We start from the raw sequence: 24232 nt of genomic DNA on the forward strand, positions 1-24232 counted from the left end.
GATGCTGGTATCCTAATCCAACTAGAAGTAATCCCATTTGTTTGCACTAAAGGGCTGAGCTCTCATAGAAGCTTTTAGAGATGACACATTTCTTAAGAGTGACGTAAAAAATTATGCCCCAAAATTACATAAAACAAACCCAAAGGTCTGCTGAATAATGTAGAGGGACAGATACTAGTTAATGCACTTTCAAAATATGAAGTTTTGCCTTCCCTTCACTTAAGGCATTTTATAATAATGCTGAAACCCTTACTTTAAATCTCATAAGGTTGAGGTTGGCAATCACAAAACAGATTTATTCATCTGTAGTGCATTTGTCAGTCATCTGCTGACAGAAATCTGTGATGCCACCACCCTGTCCACAGTGTTCCACAAGTAAAGTTTTCTCCGATGTTTTCATAGAAACTGGACATAGTTCCTGCACTTCATTATAAGCGGTATCAGATGTGCCTCTTACACATGGATAGCAAGAACTCTGTTCACTGGCCGATACAGCACCCGAAAGCCCACTTGGTAATTCTATACACAATGGGATCACAGGCTTGCTGTCAGGAGCCGTTCGTTCTCTTTCAGAAATTAAAAGTGAAAGTGGACAATCCAAGGTGGAATACTTTGCAAGTATCTGTATTTGCTCAGGACTCAATGCTGCTTCCTTACATACTTGCTGGCAAAGTCCAGTCAGATTCTGCTTTGTCTCTCCCAACGTTGACAAAATGTGATCTCGCTCCTTTAGCAAGTTCGCTTTTTCATTTTGCTGCAAAAAGACACATGGTTATTGACTCTGTACATTTTAGTGCTCTGAAATTCAAAGTATAGTTCTACTCTTCAAAGCTGAAACAAATATTGAATCCAACAGATCTATATTTTGTTTACCCTGAAAAAGATAACATTTTAAAGTGATGATATAAAGCAGCAGACTCAAGTGTAGCTTTTTTGCAAAGAGCTGATTTTGATTTGGTGTGTGCAAAACTCCACCTTTTTACATTTAAATAAAAACTATTTTCACCTGAACAAAATGCTGACATTTCAAAAGCGATGCCAGGACAACGTATGAAAGTCATCCAATCTCAAAAAATTTCACTTTTCTGAAAAACATTTTTCAGGCTTATGGAATCTAATCTTTTAGATAAATCCAAAACAATGAAGTTCTGAGGTCATTCATTGGAACTATTTTGCACAATTCTACTTATCAAATTCCTCTATAGATGTCCTGAAGAGTGGTCATGTGGAGACTGAACTATGAAAAAAGCCTTGCAAATGAAGAATTCCATCCTTGTACCATTTATGCCATCACCTTAGTGATTCCTCAAATGCTGTTTGTGAGGCAGCACTAATTTTAATTTATTCTTGTACAAATGTTATAAGATCTCAAAACCTGACAGCAGAAAAATTAAGGTTTTACTTGAAAAACAGAACCCATAAGTGAAAAACTAATTCTTATTCAACATACTGCATATGCATGCCAAAATTAATCAATATGGTCCTGTAATTAAGATGCCATGTTTTAGGCAATTACTACAGGATCAATAAAATTGCTAAATGAATGGTCTACCTAAGTAGTTACATTAACAAATTAAACATTTAATACCAGACACTATACTCTCACTGAGGCCAGTATTCCAAGAGATAAGATTAAATCCAGATTTCACACAGTATTGTGTACCTCTGTGGTATTGTACCTTTCCTCCGCTTTGTGTAAGTAAATGTTTCTGAATTGGGGAACGTATGTCTTTTTCCTTGCCACTTCCCTTTTCAGGGCCGGTGACTTCTATAGCCTTTGTGACTGTTGTGTAAATGGAACTGGGGAAAAGATGTAGTAAGCATAGATGGATAAAGCAGAGCACTTTATAATCCTAACCAAAATACCCTGAAAACCTGTCAGTTTATAGAGTTTCAAAATACTGTCTGGAATGGTGTAACAACTGTGGAGAACTTAAACAGAGGGTGAAGTAATAATGGACATGAGGAGACTGGTACCATTTCTGTTGCTATACCTAAGTACAGAAAATACACTGCTGAAATAGTACATTACGTGAGGATACTGGTTGAACATTTGGGTTATTGTATTTATTCGCTGACCATCCATAAGCATGCTAGATTGTCAGACAGACACAAAGAAGAATGTCCCTGCTCTGAAGAGATTACAAACTACATATATCCATAATGCAAGAGTGAATTTACAAAAACTGGGAGACTGAAGGGAAGACAAGGCCTATTGTAGAAGATAAAATCGTTACAAACCTGTTCAGTAACTGGTGTTCTTTGAGGTGTGTTGCACATGTCCATTCCACTTCACATGTGCACACTAGTGTGGCAAAGCAGGAGATCTTTCTCCCACAGTGGTGCATTTTGGGGCAGCATGTGCGCATTCTGCATGGTTATGCAGCAAACCTCTTTGAAACAGGACTGATCAAAGTGCATTGATGAACTGTTAATGCAAATCAGCAGGGTCCACAAGAACAGTTAGTCCACAGCAGGCTAGTGCAAGGTAGATTCACACCGCAGCTTGCCACAAACTGAATGTTCATATAGACAAGCCCTTAGCAATATCATAGCACAGATGAATACTGAAGGAGATCCAGAAGGAGTTCATCTGCAAAGAAACCAGTTGTCCCTTTATTCTGTCAGCCAAGGATGAATAATTGCAAAGATCGACTAAAATATCTAGTTCTGTCCAGATAAAAGGCTAACGCCCTACAGATATCCAAAGTATAGAGTTCTTCCTCATCTTTATGAGTGACGTTTCGGGGAAAAAGTTGGTAAGTGTATGTAGGCTGAATTCGACGAAAATCCAACACCACTTAAGTGAGAAATTTAGGGTGTGGATACAAATTAACTTTTTCTGTATAGAACATCATTTAAGGACGGCCAACAACCAAAGTTTGAAGTTCTGTTACTCTCCTGGCCGAAGTAACAGCCTCCAGGAATGCTACCTTCACTGAGAAATGAAAAAAGGAACACAGGTATAAACTCAAAAGGCAGGCCCACTAATACTGACACAACCAAATTTTGATCAAGATGGCGTGGGGCCCCTTAATAGGAGGGAAAAGCCTGTCCAATTCTTTCAGGTATCTAAGAGCCATAGGGGGTTGGAAAACACCAGATCTTCCTTTTCTACAGGAGGATGGAATACAGAGACAGGTACTAAGTGAACTCTCAGACAACTGACAGAGACCTTTTCCATTAGGTAAAGCAGGTGAACTAGAATAAACTGTAAGGGAGGCACTTCTCCTTTACAGGCTCTCCGTTGGGACTACACAGAAAACCTTTCACTTCCTCAGGTACGTATACCTGGTGGAAGGCTTCCCGCTATATTTAAGAGAATGTTTTGAACACCAAAGGAACAAACAACTTCCTGGGGAATTACCTACTGAGCATCCAAGTAGCCACGGTGTAGGCTGAGAGGGTTTGGATATAGTGTCTGGCCATAGTTCTATGAAACTATGTCTGAGACCTGGGGGACAGATATGTGATATGAATCTGAGAGATTCAATGGGTCCAAGAACCAATGCTGTCAAGACCAGGAGGTGCTATCAAAATTAGAAAGGCATGATCCTGTCAGTTTTTGCACAATACTTTGGTACCATGGGGATGGAGGAGCAGGCGAGGGGGGGGAAGTTCTCCCCCACCACCCCCCCGGACAGTAGGAAGGCATCTGATAAAGGCTGTGACCAGAAAAGGTGACATTGCCTGTTCTGTTCGATGACGAAGGTGTCTATTGCTGGCATTCCTCAAGTCTGAAAAATGCATTCTATATCATGTCAGGTTTGAATGACCATTCGTGATCTCAGCTGAACATTCTGATGAGGTGGTCTGCCATACAGTTTTGGACCCCCAGGAGGTTAGATGCTTTTGAGCATAATTGAGTTCTTGATCAGAAAGTCCAAAGGCTCACTGCCTCTTGGTAAAGGGGGTCTGATATGGACCTCCCTGCTTTTTCAAATAGAACATAGTGCTGTTGTCCGTAAGTACTTGTACCATATATCCTCTGATGTGTGGAAGAAATACCTGACAGGCCAGGTAAATAGCTCAGAGCTCTCAAACATTTACAAGGGGGAGAGAGGGAGAGAGAGAGAGAGATCCTGACCAGAGTCCCTGAGTCTGAAAAGTCCTCTCACTGAGCCCCACATCCAAGAGATGAAGCATCTGTGACTAGGGTGAGGGAGGGCACACTTGGGGAAAAGGGAACTCCCCTGCATAAATTAGCAGGGTTAATCCACCAGTCAAGGGATGACAAACATCTGCAGGTCTGAGTCCGCATGTCCAGCAGCTCACTAGAAGGACAGTGGACCGACTTCAGCCACCTCTGCGTGACTTTGAGGCAAAGTCTGTTATGCTGAGTCACATACATACAAGCTGCCATCTGACCTAGAAGGCTCAAGCAATTCCTCACTGTTGTACATGGATGTGTCTAGAAATTCTTGCACAAGTTTACTATTGTCTGAAACCTGGTAAATTCTATCACAGCCAGAGTGTGTTTAGAAACACTTTGATGAACTTGATTCTCTGCACAGTGAGAAGAATGGACTTGTCCTTATTGATCAACAGGACCACAGAACAAAAGAAAGATTGGATTTTTTTTTTTATGGCTATCTCCATTTGCTGTCTGGATTGACCTCAAACCAACCATTTGTCCAGATAATGGGTACCCCAAGACACCTACTTTTCTGAAATGTGCCTCAACCACTGTCATGCACTTTGTGAAGACTTGAGGTGCTGACAACAGGCTGAAGGGAAGGAAGGACGGACCATAAAGTGATAATCAACATCTGCTACAATGAACTGTAAAAGCCTCCTGTGGCTCTGGTGAATAGTCACATGGAAGTAGGCATTCTTTAACTAGAGAGCAGCAAACCAATCACTGGGGCCTAGGGATGGGATAATAGATGCTAGAGTAAACTTTTTTTTTAAATGTATCTGTTGAGATTTTGCAAATCTGTGATAGGTGTGAGGCCTCCCTTCAACTTTGGAATGAGAAAACATGACAGAATCCCTTCCCCCAATGTTGAGGCAGTAGCTCTCTTATGGCCCCTAACTATAAACAGAGACTGAACTTCTTGAATAAGAGTGAGAATGGCTCCTGAAAAGAGACTGGGGATGTGGTGGGTATAGTTTTAAAGTGCTTAGTAACCATCCATCTGTTGTAATATGGGTCCAATCAATTACTTAGAATGTGCAACAACTTGCAGCCAAAAGGAGGGGAACATCAGAGCAGTACAATGTCCTTGACTAAGGAGTCAAAATAGACTGCTTAGTGCTACATAATACAGATTGTTTGGATGTAGCAGAGATCTCCTCCTTTGAGTCTTATGACATCACCTAAATTGGTCCAGCTATCCTGCTGGATAAAATGGGTACACCTCTGCTGGACTTGAGACTAGAATTGCTCTCTCTTACAGCATGGAGTATAAATGCCCAAAGACTTTAGGGTTGCCTTAGAATCTTTAAGAGAAAGCAGAGCTTCATCTGTTTTCTCTGAAAATAAATGTGAGTCTTCAAAGAGCAAATCCTCAGTTGTTTGTTGGACTTTGGAGAGGAATGCCAGATGACTGCAAACAGGAAACATGGTGCTCAGTGATTACCATTGCCATTATTTGAACTGCTGAATTCATGTTGCAGCCTGTAATGACAATATTTTTGCTACCCTCACTAACAAGAGCTCTGTACTCCTCTTTAGCAGCAGCAGCATCTAGCAACTTTAGGTCTAAATGGGATTCCATAACACAGTTTGAGGATGTCAGAGTTTGATTTGAAATTCTAAATTGCAATCTCGACAATGAATAAAACCTCTTCCCCAAACTAATTCAGGTTCTTTGAATCTTTGTCTTTGGGAGTAGATTTAGGTCACCCTTGTCTCACCTTCTTATTCATGGCCATGGTGACCAAAGATCCTACGTTTGGGTGCAAATCAAAGTACTCATCTCTGGGAACGAACTTGGAACCTCTTCAGTCCTTTCGGCAATGAGTGTCAGCCAACGGGGGGTGGGGGTGCCAAAAGGATTTTGGTAGGTTCCAACATGGCCTCATTAACAGGTATAGTCACTTGAGCAGACCGTGTATTCCCAACAGAGGTGGCTACACTTTTCATAAGTTCCTAGTACATCTTATGAATGTCAGGAACTGGAAAAGATGATTCAGAGACAGTGGCATCATCAGCGAATGATGAGAAAGTGCTGAATGGGGGCACTGTAGAGTCCACCTGTTCTGCTATCTGCTGAAGTGCTATACCAAAAGGAGCAGGCACTGGAGGAATAAGATCACCTGCTTGCTTGGTATTTGGATCAGTACTGGGTAGAGAACAGTGCCTTGATGGTAACAGACATACGGCATAGAGTCTGGAGGAACCCCAAAAGATTCCAAAAGGGCCAGTGCTGTACATGATATGGTACTTGGGCCAAGCCCTGAAGTATCCCCTCCTAGGACCTGCTATTACACAAATGAGGAGAAGCATATGACCTTCTGTGATGGGATCCCCAAAGGTATGAATCCACCTTAAGAGTAAGCATAATCTGAAGGCCAATGTGATGCAACACTGGACAGCGGTCCTGCTCAAGATATTGTACATCTGCTCCATTAAGAGCATCTGGTCACTATGGCATCAACAACTGCCCGGTCTCTAATGGTGCTGAATGAGTAAATGTTGAGGCGATCCCAGTGCCACAGCTTGTGTAGCAGGAATAATTAGTATCTGAACTTCATCCTGCATCAATGGTGAGTCTGGCACAGACAGGCAAAAGTGGTCCTGATTGCCATGTATGCTTCAGGTGTCATCAGTACCAAGGGCATAAGATGCATCATAGGTGAAGTCAATGTCACAGAAGGTCTGGAAATGGATGCAGTCTCGACAGTAACACGTTATATGCTGGAGTCAATGGCTCTACATTGCTAAACTACAAATGGAATATTAGGGAGCACCTAGCTGGAGCTGGCTTAGCTCTAACCTCAGTACTGGTTGTCTTCTTGTGTGATTCTGTTGATCATCTAGCCCTTGAAGATGAAGAGGGCTTCTTCTGGCTAAAAGAGATCAAAGTACTCTACTTCTGCTGCATGTGCGGTACTGGAGATGGACAATGGCAACAAGGAGATGCCACCAAGCGTAGTGGTGCACTCTGAGCTCAGTAGAGTCTGAACCTCCGTGTACTGAGCAGCAGGATTCTGGGTGTGTGCGCATGCAAAGCTGCTTCCACCAAGAAATGTCAAAGCTGAACTTCTCTCTACTCTTTAATTCTGGTCTTAAACCACCTACAGATAGGGCACTTATGCCTCACGTGCCCTTCTCCCAAACACTTTAAACTGTGAGAGTGGGGACCGCTGATTGGCATAAATTTGTTACAGCAAGAATAGCAGTGAAACCGTGGGGACTTAAGTATGCCACAGTACCGAGCTTAAAGCTCAAAGGAAACAACAACTTTTTTTTTTTAAATGTACCATTAATTAGAACTATGCTAAAAACTACTTATGTACTACTACTACTACAATTACAACAACAACAACAACAACATTTAGAAAAACTTTCTCTAAAGAGAAAGTGGGAAAGAGCATGACTAGCTCACACATGCTCTGAATGCTGACCACAGGCAGTGAGAAGGAACGAGGGTGTTGGGCACAGGTGTTGAGGGATCTGTGCCCCTTTATACCCTTGCCTAGCAGATCGTCATGGGCACATGCACAACCCCAACAAGTTCTAGTGTGGGAAAAATATCTCCGGCTTCAGTGCACTTGTATTCACACACGAAGTGGAATGGACATGTGCAAGCACTCGACAAAGAAAATGCAGTTATTCAAGTTACATGCACATTCATATGATATGGAGGGCTCAGATAATTTAAAAATGCTTGTGGATTTTTTGTTCATTTTGTACTAAATTGTGAGACTGTTTTACAGGCTTTTAAGATGGATGGCGGAACTGGAGGACATCAGGGTAGGAGAGGCTCAAGAAACTGACATGGAGCTGGCAAGGAATGACTGATGGGACAACTAGGATGAGGGGAGGTCACAGAGGAGGATAAGAAGAAAGACTGTAGAGGCAGGAAAGAGCAATGTTAAATTAAGCAGATGGCAGTAAAATCAAGTTGTGATTAACCTGGAATTCTCCAGATGGCAGAGATAGACTAGGCTAGAGGCAGGGGGCTATGTAGATTAAACAAGCGTAAGACTTAGTGGTGCAATATAATCGGTTGACGCAGCTTCAAACAAATGAATTTCGCACTCTCTCTCTCTAAAAAAAAAAAAAACACCACACCCACACACACACAGACTACAAATACCCTCTTTATCCACAAGCTCACTATGCTACATTGACTCCTTCATTCATAAACAATTTTAACATATTTTTAAGTTTTACTTCCATAGTCTCTCCTTTCCTCCACTTAGTTGCATATTGTATTGGTAAACTGATGTGGACTGTTGCTTAGTACTAAACCCTAAATCTCCAAAAAATATTTCCAGTTAAGGTATTTTTCTATCTACAGTGAATACTAATTATTGGATATAACCATTGATTTTGGGTGCCCAATCTGAGATGCATAGGACCCAGTTCTCCTTGTCCCCACCAAGAACTTAGCATTATACAGCACTTTTAATGTTCAAAGCACAGGTCCTGTTGACTTCAGGTGCAGCTGTGAGTACTCAGCACTTATGTAAATCAGACTCTAGGGTCTCAAATTGGGCATCCAGAAAACAAGGTATACTAATTAGTGATCATCTGTGGAAATATGGTTGAAGTGACTTGCCTAGCATCACATACAAACTCTGTGGCACAGGCAGGGATAGAAATCAGTTCCCCAGGGTGGCATTCAACTGCCTGAATCACGAGACTGCCCTTTCTCTTCCTGAAGCCCCCAACCTCGTTTACCCTCCAACTTCTGCCACAAACGAAAGAGGGATCCTACAAACAACAGTCTCATTCACTGAACTGTACTGAATGAGGCAGGGGTCCTGTGGAAAAGATAGCAAATGATCATATAATAAAAGACTGTACCACAATGTATACAAAAAAGGGGATTGGAAATAAAGTTGATCCCCAGGCCCAGCCTGTGAGTTCACCAGAGTTGTTGGCACTATTGGAACCAGGGACCTTAATGCCACCTGCACCGTGGGACAAGTGACTTTAAGCAAGTGGCTTACTAGAGTCAGTTATGCAAGATCCTTGGCACCAGACTGTCACCCCGCAAGGATCCAGAGATCACTTTTACTACTGCTGGACCACTTCATGCAAGTAGCACATTAGTCAAGTGCCAAAACCTTGGCTCCAGACTCAACGACCCGACAACAGTGTGGATCACCTAATGCTGTGTATAATGGACACTGGACCACTTCTTCAAGTAACAGCATCATGGACTCTGGTGAACATCCTAGGCAGTGGATTCAGTCAATCCAGATGGACTGGGCACCTTTATAGTGGGCACAGAGCTATTTCTGGTTCAATGGAGTCAATAGTGCTAGAATCAGATTACTCTGACAAAGGGCTGGGGCCACACCCCTTTTCCTACTCTCTGAATCCCTCACAAGAGGTGGGGGGGAGATGACTGGCTCCAATGAACACCGCTCTCTCTAAAATTCCACAGCTTAGTGCCGGGAGGCATCAATCCCACAAGTATGAATGTGTAGTCGCAACTTATAGAGCAGGCTTTTGTAAGGCAAAGGTTTCCTTTTTAAGGAAGGAAATCCAAGTATTTTTATACAGAACAGCAGGAGCACGGGAAAAGAATGATTGCACTTACAGCACATTTCCTTTAGAAGTTACTTGGGTAGGTGCACAGATAAACTGTACAGGTAAAAATAGAATGGGAAAATGCACATGGTCAATCTGTATCACATTTGCAAGTTTACCTTACAACAGCACTATCCTGGCCAAGAATTTCAAAAATAGGTGCCTAAAGTTAATCCATACTTGGGCACCTAAATCAGAAGCTCAATTTCCAAGAGTACTGAGCACCCAGCACGTCAGTACAAAAATTCAAGGATGGTCCTTCTAAAATGTTGAAGCCCTAACATGAGGATTTGAGGGTGCAGACACATGGGAACAGAATGGAAGACACCCCTCCTTAAACAATAAAATCCAACCTTTGTCTCATACTTGCACTGATAGTATCACCAAGACTGGCAGGGGAAAAAATATGTAGATACCAACAAAAAAGACTGCCTTCAACCTAGCCTTGCAAAAACAAGAGCAACAGTAAAAACAACTAATTACTTTCCATTTTGGTACTAGCTAAAGAGGGAAAATGGACTTGGATTGTGCAGTTCTAACCCAACTCCTTTGTAATGGTTTTCTACATCAAGTGCCTGACCTCTGTTTAGCAGGTTGTCCTTTGCCCCAAACTGGGTTTGTCCATCTAACCAAAGTTTAAAAGCTCTGGAGGGAGCTTATGTGGGCTGGACGCTCCTAGCTGACAATTTACTATAGTAATTTCAGTATGTGTATGTACAATTTTAAATAGGCCATAACAAAGTAACTTAAAATTCAACTCAAATCCTTCTCTCTCTGCTGCAGAAATGCAGTTAAAATCCTGGGGAAAAAAATAAGAGTTCCCTTGTAAATACTGCTAGTATTTCCCACAGGCTTCAAAATTTTCTGCAATTATCCACAGGACCTGGTCATGACTCAGTGGTCTCATTTCTTTCTAAATATTTTTATAGAACTAAAATATCAATACTATAGTGAGAACACATGAAGAGTCTGCCAAACCTACAAAAGCAGGAATGAAAGTAAAGGCTATATAATTGCATCCATAATCCATTATTCTTAAGTAATGAGGTACATATGGTAGTCTCAAACAGTGTTTGATCATAACAGAGGGTCATAAGGAGAGTTTACACATCTTGTTCAGTAATGGAGTTCCAGATGTGTCCCCTCACGGGAGCTCCACTTCAGGTGTGCATGTGCCCCGTGCGACCTTGATCAAAGATTTCTGGTAGAAGTACCTGTTTAGCCTGAACATGTACCCTATGTTTGAGGGTGAGCTACCCTAACTTCCTTTTCCATCACAAAGTCCCACTGAAGAAACTCTTAAAGGGGAAGGAGGTGGGTAGAGGAGCACCCATAGGGACTCATCTCAAATAACTGCCGTTACTGCACAAGCTGAGTAACCATTCCTTTGAGTAGTGTTCCTACGCATACTCAAATTCAAGTGACTACCAAGCAGTGCTCACAACTGGAGAAGGGAGCTTCAGAGCCGAATCCATGACTGAAGACAAGACTGTATTTCCAAGGGATGCATCTGATTTAGAAGAATGTACTGAAGACAAAGGTGCAGCTTTGCAAATCTCCAGAATAGGAACATGTTTGAGTAATGAGACAGAGGTAGAGAGAGGCCTTGTGGAATGGGCCAACACCATAAGAAGAGGTTGTATAAACTGGAAGATTGATAAATAATACAACTAGAAATCCACCTTGAAAGCCTCTGGACATTGCAGACCCTACAGACCTTTCATCAGTAGAGACAAACAATCTAGAAAACTTTCTGAATGATTTGGTTTTGTCCAAATAAAAGGCTAGCACCCTCCTGACATCCAAGGTAAGACTAGTCAGGACGCTGCCTTTCATAAGTGGCTTTGGGGGGAAAAAAGCCAGGAGATGGATAACTTGGTTGAGATGAAATTCAGACAAGAGCTTGGAGGTAAACATTTTGCATGTGGTTGTAATGGTACTTTGTCTTTGAAGAATACTGTATCTGCATGTCAAGAATACTGTATCTGGTTTACATCCCAGGTAGTGCCTGTTGGGGATGTAAACCAATGCCAGCCATGCTTGCAGAGGACGGAGATGGAGCCAGGCATGACTGGCCATGTATGGACAGGCGGCCATGTGGCCCAACAACCACAGGCAGGTGTGAGCCAGGATGAACCGGTGGTTCTTCACATGGGAGATCAGGTCTGACATGGCCTGAAAACGCACCTCTGGAAGGAAGGTTCTGGCTCGCATGGAGTCAAGAACAGCCCCAACGAACTCTATTCATTGGACTGTCCTTAAGGTGGACTTTGTCTTGTTTCCCCCACAGGCCCAGGTTGCAGCAGGTGGAACGCACAAGATCGAAGCATCTCTGCACTTGTTTCCGAGACCTGTCCTTGATGAGCCAATCATCAAGATATAGGAAGACCTGGACCCCTCGACATCTCAGGTAAGCAGCCTCTGGCGCCATACATTTTGTGAAGATCCATGAGGCCGATGACAGGCCAAAGGGGAGCGTGGTGAATTGGAAACAGTATCCGCCCACTATGAAATGGAGGAAACATCCGTGACCTTGGAATATGGAAATAAGCATCCTTCAAGCTGAGGGCGGTGTACCAGTCTCCCGGATCCAGGGAGGGGATGATGGAGACCAGGGAGACCATGCAAAACTTCAACTTCTTTAGAGATTTGTTGAGGCGTCGCAAGTGCAGAATGGGTCTAAGGCCCCTTTTTGCTTTTGGGATTAGGAAATAACAGGAGTAGAACCCCTTTTCAGACATGTCCAAAGGGACCTCCCTCCTCCACCACCACCAGGTGCAGGAGGTTCTCAGCCTCTTCAACTGAGGAGGAGGGTGGCTCAAGTGTCCTTTAACCCACGCAGCCTCATATCTGTCTGCTCCAAAAAAAAAAAAAAAAACCAGCTCCCATTGAATGGGAGGTCCTGGATTGAGGTCTGCATCTCTTGTCAGAGGCCAGTGGTCTGAAGCCAAGAGCTGGGCCTCATAACCACCTCCAACACGACCACCCTAGCTGTCGAGTCAGCTGCATCCCACGCCATTTGGAGGGAGAACCTAGCCGCCATGGTGCCCTCAACCAGGGTGCTCAATTCTTGGGCCAAACCCTGCAGGAGGAACTCCTTGAACTTACAGCGAAAATCACATCCGTTAAAATTGTATCTGCCTAGGAGGGCCTGATGGTCGCCACCCAGAATTGCAGGCAAGCAGATGAATAAATTTTCCTCCCAAACAAGTCCAGTCTTTTGACCTCTTTGTTTTTGGGAGTTGAGCTGGTGTGCCCCTGCTTGTCTTTTTCATCTTTTGCAGAGACAACAAGCAAGCCAGGGGGATGGTGGGTATAAACATACTTGAACCCTTTGGCCAAGACAAAGTACTTCTTTTTGGAGGTGGGAGGGATGGCTGACGGCATTTGCCAGAGGGCCTTGGCAATTTTGAGAACACCGTCATGCACTGGCAGTGCGACAAGGGCAGGGGTAGAGGTTGACAGGACATTGAACAAGGTGTCCGCCTGCTCGGCCACCTCCTCCACCTCTAGGCCCAAGTTCTTGGCCATCCGTCGAGGCAGGGCCTGTTGTTCTTTAAAATCGCCCCGCGGGCTGACACTCGAGGGTCCCAAGACCGCGTCATCCAGGGATGAAGACGATGATTTTACCACCAGGGGAGGCCCCGGGGCATCGTCCACTGTGGGGAGGGAGGTTTAGGTGTGGATGCAGCTCCTCTGCCTCGACCTCCAATCGCGCCTCATGTACTGAGTCGGGTGCCATCAATTGTTGTTCCGAGGGAGCGGCAGATGAGCAGTGCGAAGGGGGCATTGCCATCACCGGCATGCCCCACGTGCTCCAATAAGGCCACTGCAGTACTACACGAGTTTTGGTGGGACAGCTCAAAAGCCGGGCGAAGGGAAGACTCCATGAGGAGAAACCGCAAACAAATATCCTGCTCCTTCTGAGTCCTGGGCCGAAAGATTTTACAAATACGGCACTTGTCCTTCACGTGTGATTCCCCCAAGCACTTGAGGCAGCTGCTATGGGGGTCACTTACAGGCATAGGCCTGTTAAAGTCCGCGCAGACCTTAACCCGGGAGACTGGGGCATATCCCACCTGGGATGAAGTCCCCGCTGAGACTAACTCCTAACTACAGTTAACTACTTAGCACTAACTACTATAAACAAAATATTTATAAGGCCCTATGGCTCTAAGTCAGTAGAAATGAAACTGCTAGCCTTCTAATGAAAGGAAAGATGCTCCAACTAACCACCACAGGTGGTAAGAAGGAATGAGAGGGTGTAGGGCCAGCGGCACCTGATATACCAATGCATGAGCGTGGCACTCAAGGGGCGCTACTGCTGACCCTACGGATACCGCTAAGGCAAAAATCTCCGACGACCAGGCACATGGGCATGCGCACATCTGGAATGGAATAGACATGAGCAAGCGAACGAAGAATGTCATTTTAATCGATAGCTGACGGAGGAAGCTAAAGAGGGGGTCCTCATAAAACGTTCAAATCCCAAATAGGGATAGATCCCCTAATCTGCAGGAAAAATTCTTTCCATCTCTTAAGGAACTTCTTCATTGTGGGATGAGCAAATTTTTAAAGTTCTCCCAATGAGGAATGGAAAGCCATTATAGCAGCCAAGTGTACACTGATAAAACTCATAGATAACTATTGAGTTTTAAAAGATCAGGGTTAAAGATAGCAGGGAGAGACAAGTCACAAAAACATGGTTACATACACCAATGGTGGAATCTCTACCATTTCTGGAGGTAAGTAACTCATGTAGATATTTTTCTGTTGTTTAGTAACGCCTGTTACACTTGTGTAGTACAAGTAGTTTCCATTCCTGCGAGCCTCGGAGTAACCAAGCCTTAAGGCAAAGAATTCTCAGGTTGAGATGGAGAATTTGACCAGCATGTTAAGCAAGAAGGTGGGGAATGGCTAGAAGATTGATTGATGGACAACCCACAAGGTGAATCAGGCAAGCGTATCAAGCCTGCTGGGGCCACACTGGAGATATTAGTATAACCTTCACTTTATCTTATCTTGTTTACCACTTCCAATAACGATAATGTTGGAGGAAACACATAAAGGAGGCCCCTTGTCCATGCAACAAAGAAAGCATCTCCCAGAAACGGAAGGCCCAACACTCCCCTTGAATGATAACGTCAGCACTTCCTGCTGGCGACAGTGGTAAAAAAGTCCACCTCCAGAAACCACTGAGTTTGAAAAAATATGATCGAGAGTCCACAAAAGTCCAACTCCCATTCATATTCTGGAGAGAAGTGCGGGCTGAGGTCATCAGCCATGGTGATTTGTATGCCTGGGAGGTAAGATGGGGAAATTAGAACATGACTGGTAATTCACCAGTTCCATAGCCTCACTGCTCCAGCACAAACAGAAGGGAATCTCTGCCCTGCCACCCCACCCCCTGACCGCCTTCAGCTCCAGGAGGCTGATGTGTAAATGAGCTTCTTGTGTAGACAACCTGCTCTGAATGCTGTGCATCCCTAAATAGCTTCCCATCCTAAAAGACTCATCTGTTATGGTAATGACTGGAGGATGCTGAATGAACGGAACACCTACACAGATGTTGTGAGGATCCTTCCATCAACTGAGGGCATCCCACCTTTTTGAGGGACCAACACCAGTCTGTCTAGACTGGTCTGTATGGACTATAAATTGTTCTGACTCACCCCTGGAAGCAGTGGAGATATAATCTGGCAGGCTGTGTCACAAGGCACAAGCTGCCATGTCTCCCAGTAACTGGATACAATTGCTTGTGGATGTCTGTGGGCTTATTTGAATCTCTGCCACTAGATTTGCTAGAGTCATGAACCTGTTCCTGTCTAATTGTTACAGCATTTAAAGAAGCTCTGGTAATGAAGGGAATGGTACCAGAGAAAGTTGTAATTCTCATGACTATGACAATCTTGGTACCAACAGGCACACACAACCCATTAAGAAGGGAGACGCTGGCTCATTGGAGACATGCAGATCCCTGGAGTACCTAAGCTCTTGCAGTACTTGAGTTGTCGGAACCAAAAGTGGGGCCTGCGTCAATGAGTCCTTTGTAATAGAAATCATCGGTACTGATGATGTTGACAGTCTCGAACACTGAGTAGTATGAGGCCACTTAGACTTCTGCAGTACTAAGGGAGTCACGTGGCTAGGCACCAGAGATTGAAAAGTAAGATCAGATGGTACAGTCTTCTCAGAAGCCAGGGGTTTCCCTGCTACTCTGGTTGAGCTTAGACTGTACTGAAGATGGTTTAGGTACCAAAACCAGCTTGGAACAGTGGCTCCTCAATGAGATCAGGTTTTGGGAGCACTACTGGTATTGGAGGAGCCTGGAGCCTCAACAGTACCCAGACCATCACCTGTGGGCTCCAAAATGGTCAACCTTTGCAGAGACTAAGATCTCCTGGGAAAGCTACTGCCTCAAAGAGAAGTAGAACTCTTCTTAGAGGCTTTCCCAGTCCCTTTGGATGATTTGTCTTTCAAAGCCATGGGTTAGGACGGTGCTGAAGTAGACGGGGCATGATGCTCACTGGGAAGCTGATGTACGGGGCAGGAGGGTCCCCAGATCCAGATCTGAGGCAGGGTGAAGAGAGAGCACCATCATGAGCAGTTTAAGCCTGATCTCCTGATTCTTCAGAATCTTGCTCTTAAGGGCTGCAGAAAGATTACATTTCTGGGGGAATGCGTTCCCCACACTCCCCAGGCAGCAAATGCACTGGGAATGTCGGTCGCTGACTCGGATAGCTTCCTGGCATGAGAGGCAATGTTTAAATCCTGATGACTTTGGCATAATTCCACAATGGAGGAAAAGGAGGATTCCCTCAAGAGGGGTGGAAGGAATAAACTAAAATCCTCAAAATAACAGAATAAAATAAAAATGAAGTAAAAATGACAACTACACTAATGAAACACTAAAAAAGACTAACTAAATTAGAAGAAAAAGCAATAAGCTTATTAATAGTGAAGCAGGCATGCTGACACTCCGTCTCAAGCAGAGGTGGTTAAGAAGGAACTGAGGGTAGTTTGCCTGTACAGCCCTACCCTTGGTGCAGGGCACAATAACATGTAGGTGCATGTGCAGTCTGAATGAGTACTGCTACCAGAAATCTCTGATCAAGGCCAGGTGGGATTCACCTGCACCTGAAGTGGAGCACCCATATGGACAGTATTCAAAAGAAATAACCTGAAATATGAGGAAAAGACGACAAGTTGTATTCACATTGATTTTCTTGCTGCGAGAGCTTTAGGTCTCCTATGCTTAAATGCAATTACTACAAAAAAAAAATATCAACATTACCCTTTAAGAGCAAAGTATGTGGGCAACTGAAAAGAGACCAAACATCTGCTCTCAGTTCAGATTTTATTATAGCTATTTAAGAAAGTTAGTGAAAGCATCCAATCAGTTTTAAATATAAACTAAAACTATATACAATTGTTTCTTCTGCTTAAGGTATTTCAAGTAAATACAGTGCTATTTTACAAAAACATTGTGTAATAATCTTACTTATTCAAGGACATATCTAAGTCCATTTACAAAATGCAAACACTAGCTCTGTATGCTATTAGCTCTATACTGACTTGCACTGAAATTATGGCAAATATTCAATGCCTGCTTCGCCAGACATATCAAGTATTTTGTGAGTGGCTGCCTTTCCTAATTAATCTTACAAACGCAGAATGTGTAGGCCAAGTTCAGCATCTTTCTGAGATTTGGCTTGATTAACAGATCATTTAGGTTACAACGATCACTTCAAAACTTCTTTCCAGGTTTGGCTGCTACTAGTGTTCCTCCCTCAAAACATTTCAAAGTCCACATTCTGGATCCTCTCCTATCTCCCTTATATTTAATTGGGAAACAGGTCACCTGCCTAAGGTCAACCTGCTAAAAAGGTGGGGATATTTCAGGCAAACACTGCCTGCTTGTTGCAAATTATTCTAAGTTATGGTTTAATTTAAAAATTTATATGAACATTAAAGTTACAATGGCCTTTTCCTTTTAGTCAATCTTTTTCAAGATATGGCAAGTGAAACTGAAAAATATCTATTACTTTTACAATTTGAAGTCAGAACTGAAGGGAAAGGGAAAGGAACAAGACTATCACCCTACATAGTTTTTTCCAAGTTGACAAGAGTAGAATGTTTATTTGTCCTGGGAAGGGAGCAGAGCCATGCACTGATCTAATAGTTGCCTCCTACATCAGTACTTCCCAATCTGGGGCCATCAGATTACTACAGTAGATTCACAGGAAACAAACACTGACTTGTCACTGCAAACTTACTACTGTGGAAAAGAAGCTGCTCACTGCTTTGAGACCCACCTTACCTCTCTCACTCCTCCAATGGTCTTAAATACTGCTTACTACAAGGGAAGCTCATATTTATGACACAGAAAACTCAGGAAGCATCTCTCCAGCCCAAGCTAAGTGTCGGCTCTCACACCACAAAGCTCAACTAACAGTGTATGTCCAAGCTATGTGCTACTCAAGGTTGGGATGTCAGTTGACACAGTGGAGCTTGGACATGTGCTGTTAGCTGAGCTTTGTGGTGTGACAGCAGACACCTAGGGGGAAAAAAAACTAGTTACAGTAAGGAGTATCACAATTTACGAATTATTCAATACAAAAATTCTCAACAACTTCATTACACAGTTATTTCCCAAAACAGTGATTCACAGTCTAACTATATGGGAATACATATGTCCTTGTCTCTGGAGTCACGGGACCAAAAAAAAAAAAAAAAGTCACTCTGTAGTTTGATTTTTTTTAAATCGTTTAAATAAACATGCTTCTTCAAGGAAGCCTATAAACAGTTTCTACCCCTCCCAAAGAAACGTTAAAAGAGATTACAGAAAATATGGATTACAAATCCGAACAAAAATTATAGTACTAACAAGGCTTATGCTAAATACCACCACTTTCGGTTTTTGTGCTACCCAGCTATATAGTGTCTATTTAGACTAACTTTAAAGACAATATACCCTGTTTTGATCTATATGACGCCTACTATTTTATTTTATATAACATCAGTATAGCAACATTAAATTACTGTAGGAAAGTGCTGTATGCGAACAAAACTTTCAGCGTTGAGTGCCTAACATTAGGCAGCTAAAACCACACTTATTCCATATTTGACCAAGCTGTCTGACCCAAAAAACCCAAAACCTAATTTGAGGGATGAGTCTGACTTTGTTAAGGAATTTTCTATACATACCAGTTTTTCGATTTCAGATTCAAGATTCTGTATGCAGTCAAGTTTTCTCTTACGACAGCGCTGTGCGGCAATTCTATTTTTACTTCGCCTTCGGATATCATGGATACAATCCAGCTGTTCAGGAGTCAATTTGTGCATTTTCAGAAATGACTGAAAGTCATTTCTAGAAAGTGAAGTGATCCTTTGTGAATTAAATGGCAGTTTTACCTAAAATATAAAATATAGTTTTGAACCAAGGAGTAAACTGATACAAGCAAAATTAAAAATCAGCTAAACTGGAGGGGTTTCTTGAAATTAATTTACAAAAAACAACTTAATTGAAAGAACATGAGCAGAACTAGAACACCAATATTAACCAGAGAGGCAAAAGCAATCTGTCATCACATTTGCACAGTCACATAGATAAAATCCCAGGATTTCAGGCAGATATCTTGATAGAATCCAGTAGATGTAATCCAAGGACTTTGCACATTTAATTTCAGGTTTTCCAAAAAAGAATATTCCTTAAGAGTAAAATCTACTTCTGTGCAGTGGATTACAACACGCCAGGTATTAGTTAGTGCAATGGTTCTCAGCCTTTTTGGGCTCAGTACCCATTTGTAAATGTTTATGGCATGTCACAAACTAGTAAATAGTCTGGGGATGAAGGCCCTGGGGTAATTTCCAGTCGAGTGCTGCCCCCCAATGGAGTTGGGTCCTGCCCAGCACTGATTCCACAGTGGCAGCTCCTATGCTGTGGGGCTAGCTGGGCTTGGCTCTCGGTGTTGCAAACCTTCAGGGTTGCAGCACCACTCAGGTTTGGCCACACCCACCTGACTGCACCAAACTGGAGTTGTGGAGTTGCGACCTGGCTCATAGGGTCGCAGTGCCACTCACTCAAATTTGGCCTACTCAGACTCCGTCATCATGGCTAGGTCAAATCTGAGTGCCCAGCCAGCCCTGTGGTACAAGAGCGATAGGAGCTACCAAGCAACCCTTTGAAACATTTTGGCAACCCAGTTTTGGGTCCCAAACCGCAGGTTGAGAAATCCTGAGTTAGTGTATAAGACCTTCTAGAGGCATCCCCCAGCACAGTCTGAATTTCACCCTAAACCGTTAACAATATATAATATTGCATATATATGTTACACAAATACACATCTATAAATGTGTATTAAATTGTTTCTATTGTACGGGTAACTGGTTGCAACTCCTGTATTTAGGTTGCTTAACACTTTCCATTATTATATATAGAATTGAGCCTCCTCCCCCACTATGCATGCTTGAGCTTTGGGGACAGCAGCTGCCACAAATATGCACACATACCAACATTATAAGGCCTGTCACCAATGCTTGGTTCATGCTGAACGCCATCTTTGTTTTTCAAATGCAATATTTATATTTTAAAGTAAGCTATTAAGAGAATATATGCAGACTTAATAAAAAATAAAAACGTCAAAAATAATATCAGCTTACTTGTACCTAAAGAACTGAATGCAGGAAGGGAGTCTTTCAACGGGTTTCTACTGCTACCACCAGAGACATCACTAACACTAAAGAAGTGGATGGAATGCTGCTCCAGACAATAATGCCATTTACCATTCCATGAAATTAAGGAATGGGCCAAATTCAGCACTGGAGTTAGCTAGCGGTTTTCCACTTACTTTCAGTGCAAATTATGCACTGCTTATTTTGGGGGCTGAATCTGTTCTTAAAGCCTGAAAGGTAAAACACTTCTTTAGAGTAATGAAGAGTTCTACATATCAGCACCATATTGTAACTTTAGAATTTCCATTTTTCTACATAGTCTGTGGAAATTGATTATTTACGACATTCAGCTGAAGGTAAAAGTTCTACCATATGAACAAAAAAACAATGCATTGAGAGGGATGGGGAAAAAAAGAAAAGAAAACAGGAAAAACAGGAGTGCTTCACTTCATCACATAAACAAGCACTAAGCAATTTCTGCAGTTGAAGAAACAGACAATATATAACCAAAGCAGCAGAAACAAGTGCAGTATAAAAGTAGTCTGGAATTATAGAGAGTACAGCTTGTCAAAAACCACAATTTCCCTCTTCCCCCCCCCCCCCTTCCAAAATAATATTTGCCACCAGATTGCAACAAAAATCCAAGATTTCAAAGTTTCCAGTGGAATGAAAATTCCAAAAAAAATTTAATATCAAACATTTTGTTTTCGCAATACTTAATCATTTTGACATTTATAGTATATTTTAAAATGTATTTAATTTAAGTCAAAACAATTCAATATCAAACAGCTGGAAAAGTCATTTCAATTTTTTCCCCATTGAAAATTTTGTCAAAACAAAACACATTCACGCAAAATATTCAATTTTAACTAAACTGCATATTTGATAGAAACATTTTCCTTAGAAAATTATGCAATTAGCTTTAATAGCGACATGTCTCCTCTCAACTTGCACATTTCCACACACTTCATAGACATTATGCATTTCAATAAACCTCCTTTAACAACCTAATTATTTTAAAATTACTAACTGTATTCCAACAGATCTTTCGACCATTTTGGATGGAGAAATAAAATGCTACTTTCCCCCTAGAGTTTTGAAACCAAGCAAGAAAACTGTCTGGAACTAATTGGGCCTAGAATTAGATTTCAGAAAGGAGCATACAGATGTATGGAAACAAAAATATAGCCAGAATGTCCTCACCTCACATTCCTGTTCTCTTGCTGAACAGGACTCACTGTCTCCCTCAGTGTCAGTTTCAGAGTCTTCTCCCAAACTTATCACACAAGTATATGGACATTGTTCTTGTTGTGGTTCCTGGATATAATCTCCACTATTTATCTCTGGGCTGTTTGAGCATACTTCAGTACCAAGGTTACTTATAAATGGGCAGTTGACAGAGTTCAGAGTTGTAAAAGTTCTTTGAGAACAAGGTTCAGGGCTCTCATTGAGACTGATACCTAACCATGGGCACTCTGATTTTTTTCCTGAATATATTGGTTCTGAGCATTCTTTTGCTGTTGCAGGTGACAAACGCATTTGACAAGCAGGCTCTGTATTGTAAATGTCACTCCAGAAACCTTTTGCTAGGTGTTCAGCTACCTCTCTCTCCACACTGCTTCGGTCACTAGTTGATGTAATGCTTATGTCTTCTCTAGCACACAAATCAGACTTCAAAAGCGAATCATCTTGATTTTCACTGATTGGTTTATCATTCCTAACGACAGTACTTGTCATAGTTTTTTCAGCTACAACCGTGTTTTGGATACTAATTAAATTCAAGTTGCTGTATTGCTCATATGGGCCTAGAAAAGGCGCAGAATAAAGTTCATGAGGTGCAACAGAAGAGTTTTGGGGAAGAGAAGCAGCATCTGTTTTCTCCATAGGACATGAGATACTCTGAGACACAGACTCTCTCTTCAATTCCTCTTCTTCCTCCACCTCTTTCTCCCCCTCTTCCATTTCTACCTGAGTCTCTTCACATTGTGAGACCAGCTGCACAGCTGTGCACTCCTGAGCTTTTTGTATAGCATCATTAAGTGATTCACTCTGATGAATGGATGTAGCTGATGTTACCTGATCATCTTTAATACTGCAGAGATTGGTTCCAGTATGAACTTTGTCACTCCCAAAAGCTTTCTGGAACTTCCTATATTTTGGGCATAGGGCAAACAAGCCAGAAACATTATCTTTTTCTAAACATGCAGGATTGCATGTTTGATTGGTATTATCTTGGAGATGAGGAGATACTTTTGCATTTTCTTCACCTTTGCTGAGCTTTGAATTAGGAGTTGCAGTGTATTCCGTTTCCAACAATTCCGCCACTTCGTCATCTATTTCTAGGTCCCCATCATCCACAAGGGCAATGTTAACGTTTGCTTTCTCACAACGTGAGGTACAACATTTCTTTCTAGGGCATTCCTGCTGGTCTGCTTTACAGTCCAAAAACTTGAATTTGAGAAACTGAAAGCAAGATTCCTCAATATCATGTACTCCCAAAAACTTTGCACACTTGCAAACTTCGGACACATTGTCTTTATTTAAAATAAGTTTGGCAGTATATGCAAACTGAAGCAAAGGAGCAAATCCTTTAAGTGTCACCTGTTTGGGTTTAAAAAAAGAAAGAACAAACATGTTAGTATGGCTCATTTCTTGTTAGGCTGAGACTTGACACAAACCACAGTCCTGTCACTCTTACATGAGAAGTCAGTATGAAACTGACTCAAATCTTCCCTGCCCACTGAGATGAGAGCGACTTATCCTGGTCCTACAACTGTTTACTGACAAAGTTTTGGTGTCTGGTCTGCCTGGGCTTAAGATAGCAAATGGGGCCCCCTATCACAGGAACCTGCTTGGTCAGGTCAAACAGGAATCAATGAACAAACAGATCCAGTCCTGTGGGGAAATGGCAAGCAGAAATGAGGAGAGGAGAGAAGGTAGTTTTCCTTAAAAAGAAATTAACCAAGAGTTATATCTAGCCAAGCTCCATCAAAAATCCATCTTTTGATATGACAGAATTTTATTTTTATAGCAGCGTTCCACTTCAGTGTTAAATAAATTGATAACATTCCAATATATTACTATTCCTCAAAGATTAAAAGTATCACTGTTCACTGAAGAGCAGTAAACCGATGCAAAAGCAGGATTGGATTTTCAGGTTTCCTTTCAAAATGCAAGGTACTCTAGGATAATTTACCGGCAAAGTCACTATACTCCTGGCATCTAGCACACTCCTTTTAAAATGCAGCCACCATTATTCATTCACAGTCTAATGTGTTACCAATTCTGATATCAGTAAGAATATGAATTTGGTCGTGACTGGTTATTTAACTTCTTTGGTACAGGGTATACCCTCCATCCCCTGTTCCTCCCATTAAAAGGAAACTTGTTTCTGTTTGAACAGATACCAAACTGACAAATTACTCTCAGTTTAATGACTCACTGGAATCAGGTCCATTTCTGAAAGCTCCACACCCTATTACTACATACCCTATTTCTGCTAGGGATCTGAATCCTCTCACAGAGCAATATAATACCCACTGAATACCACCCAAAAGAGTCCAATAAGTTTTTTCTCTTCAATTTTAACGCCAATCTCATACTCTTACTTCCCTAAAGGTTTAGGGACAGATTCTGCCTCCTTCTACCAACCCCTCACATTTAGTTACTAATTTATGCCATGAAGGGATTCTCTGAAATCAAAAGGGACTACTTGCAGAGTAAAGTACTACTCAACTTAAAGGTGACGGACCCTGACAGCGAATAAAATCAGGTTCTATTATACTCAACAATGTGATTGGGATCACTATTTTAAAACAAACAATCATAATGGTACGCTGCAGAGTG

The 24232-nt window shown here is 42.2% G+C and overlaps 1 protein-coding gene across 1 annotated transcript in view; it reads right to left on the reverse strand.

Annotated features, from left to right (window-relative positions):
- Positions 1 to 214: 214 nt before the first annotated feature.
- LOC113406383 (transcription regulator protein BACH1-like) overlaps positions 215 to 24232 on the reverse strand; it is a 45944-nt gene continuing 21926 nt past the window's right edge. The window contains exons 4-6 of the mRNA XM_026650972.2: positions 21590 to 22987; positions 18920 to 19126; positions 215 to 754 (exon numbers count right to left, since the gene is read on the reverse strand). Of these exons, the coding sequence (XP_026506757.1) occupies positions 296 to 754; positions 18920 to 19126; positions 21590 to 22987 (2064 nt within the window). The 3' untranslated portion in view covers positions 215 to 295. The remainder of the gene's footprint in view (positions 755 to 18919; positions 19127 to 21589; positions 22988 to 24232) is intronic.

Source organism: Terrapene carolina, unplaced genomic scaffold, assembly GCF_002925995.2.
Source record: "Terrapene carolina triunguis isolate 2854851 unplaced genomic scaffold, T_m_triunguis-2.0 Scaffold30, whole genome shotgun sequence".
Taxonomy (NCBI): Eukaryota; Metazoa; Chordata; order Testudines; family Emydidae; genus Terrapene; species Terrapene triunguis.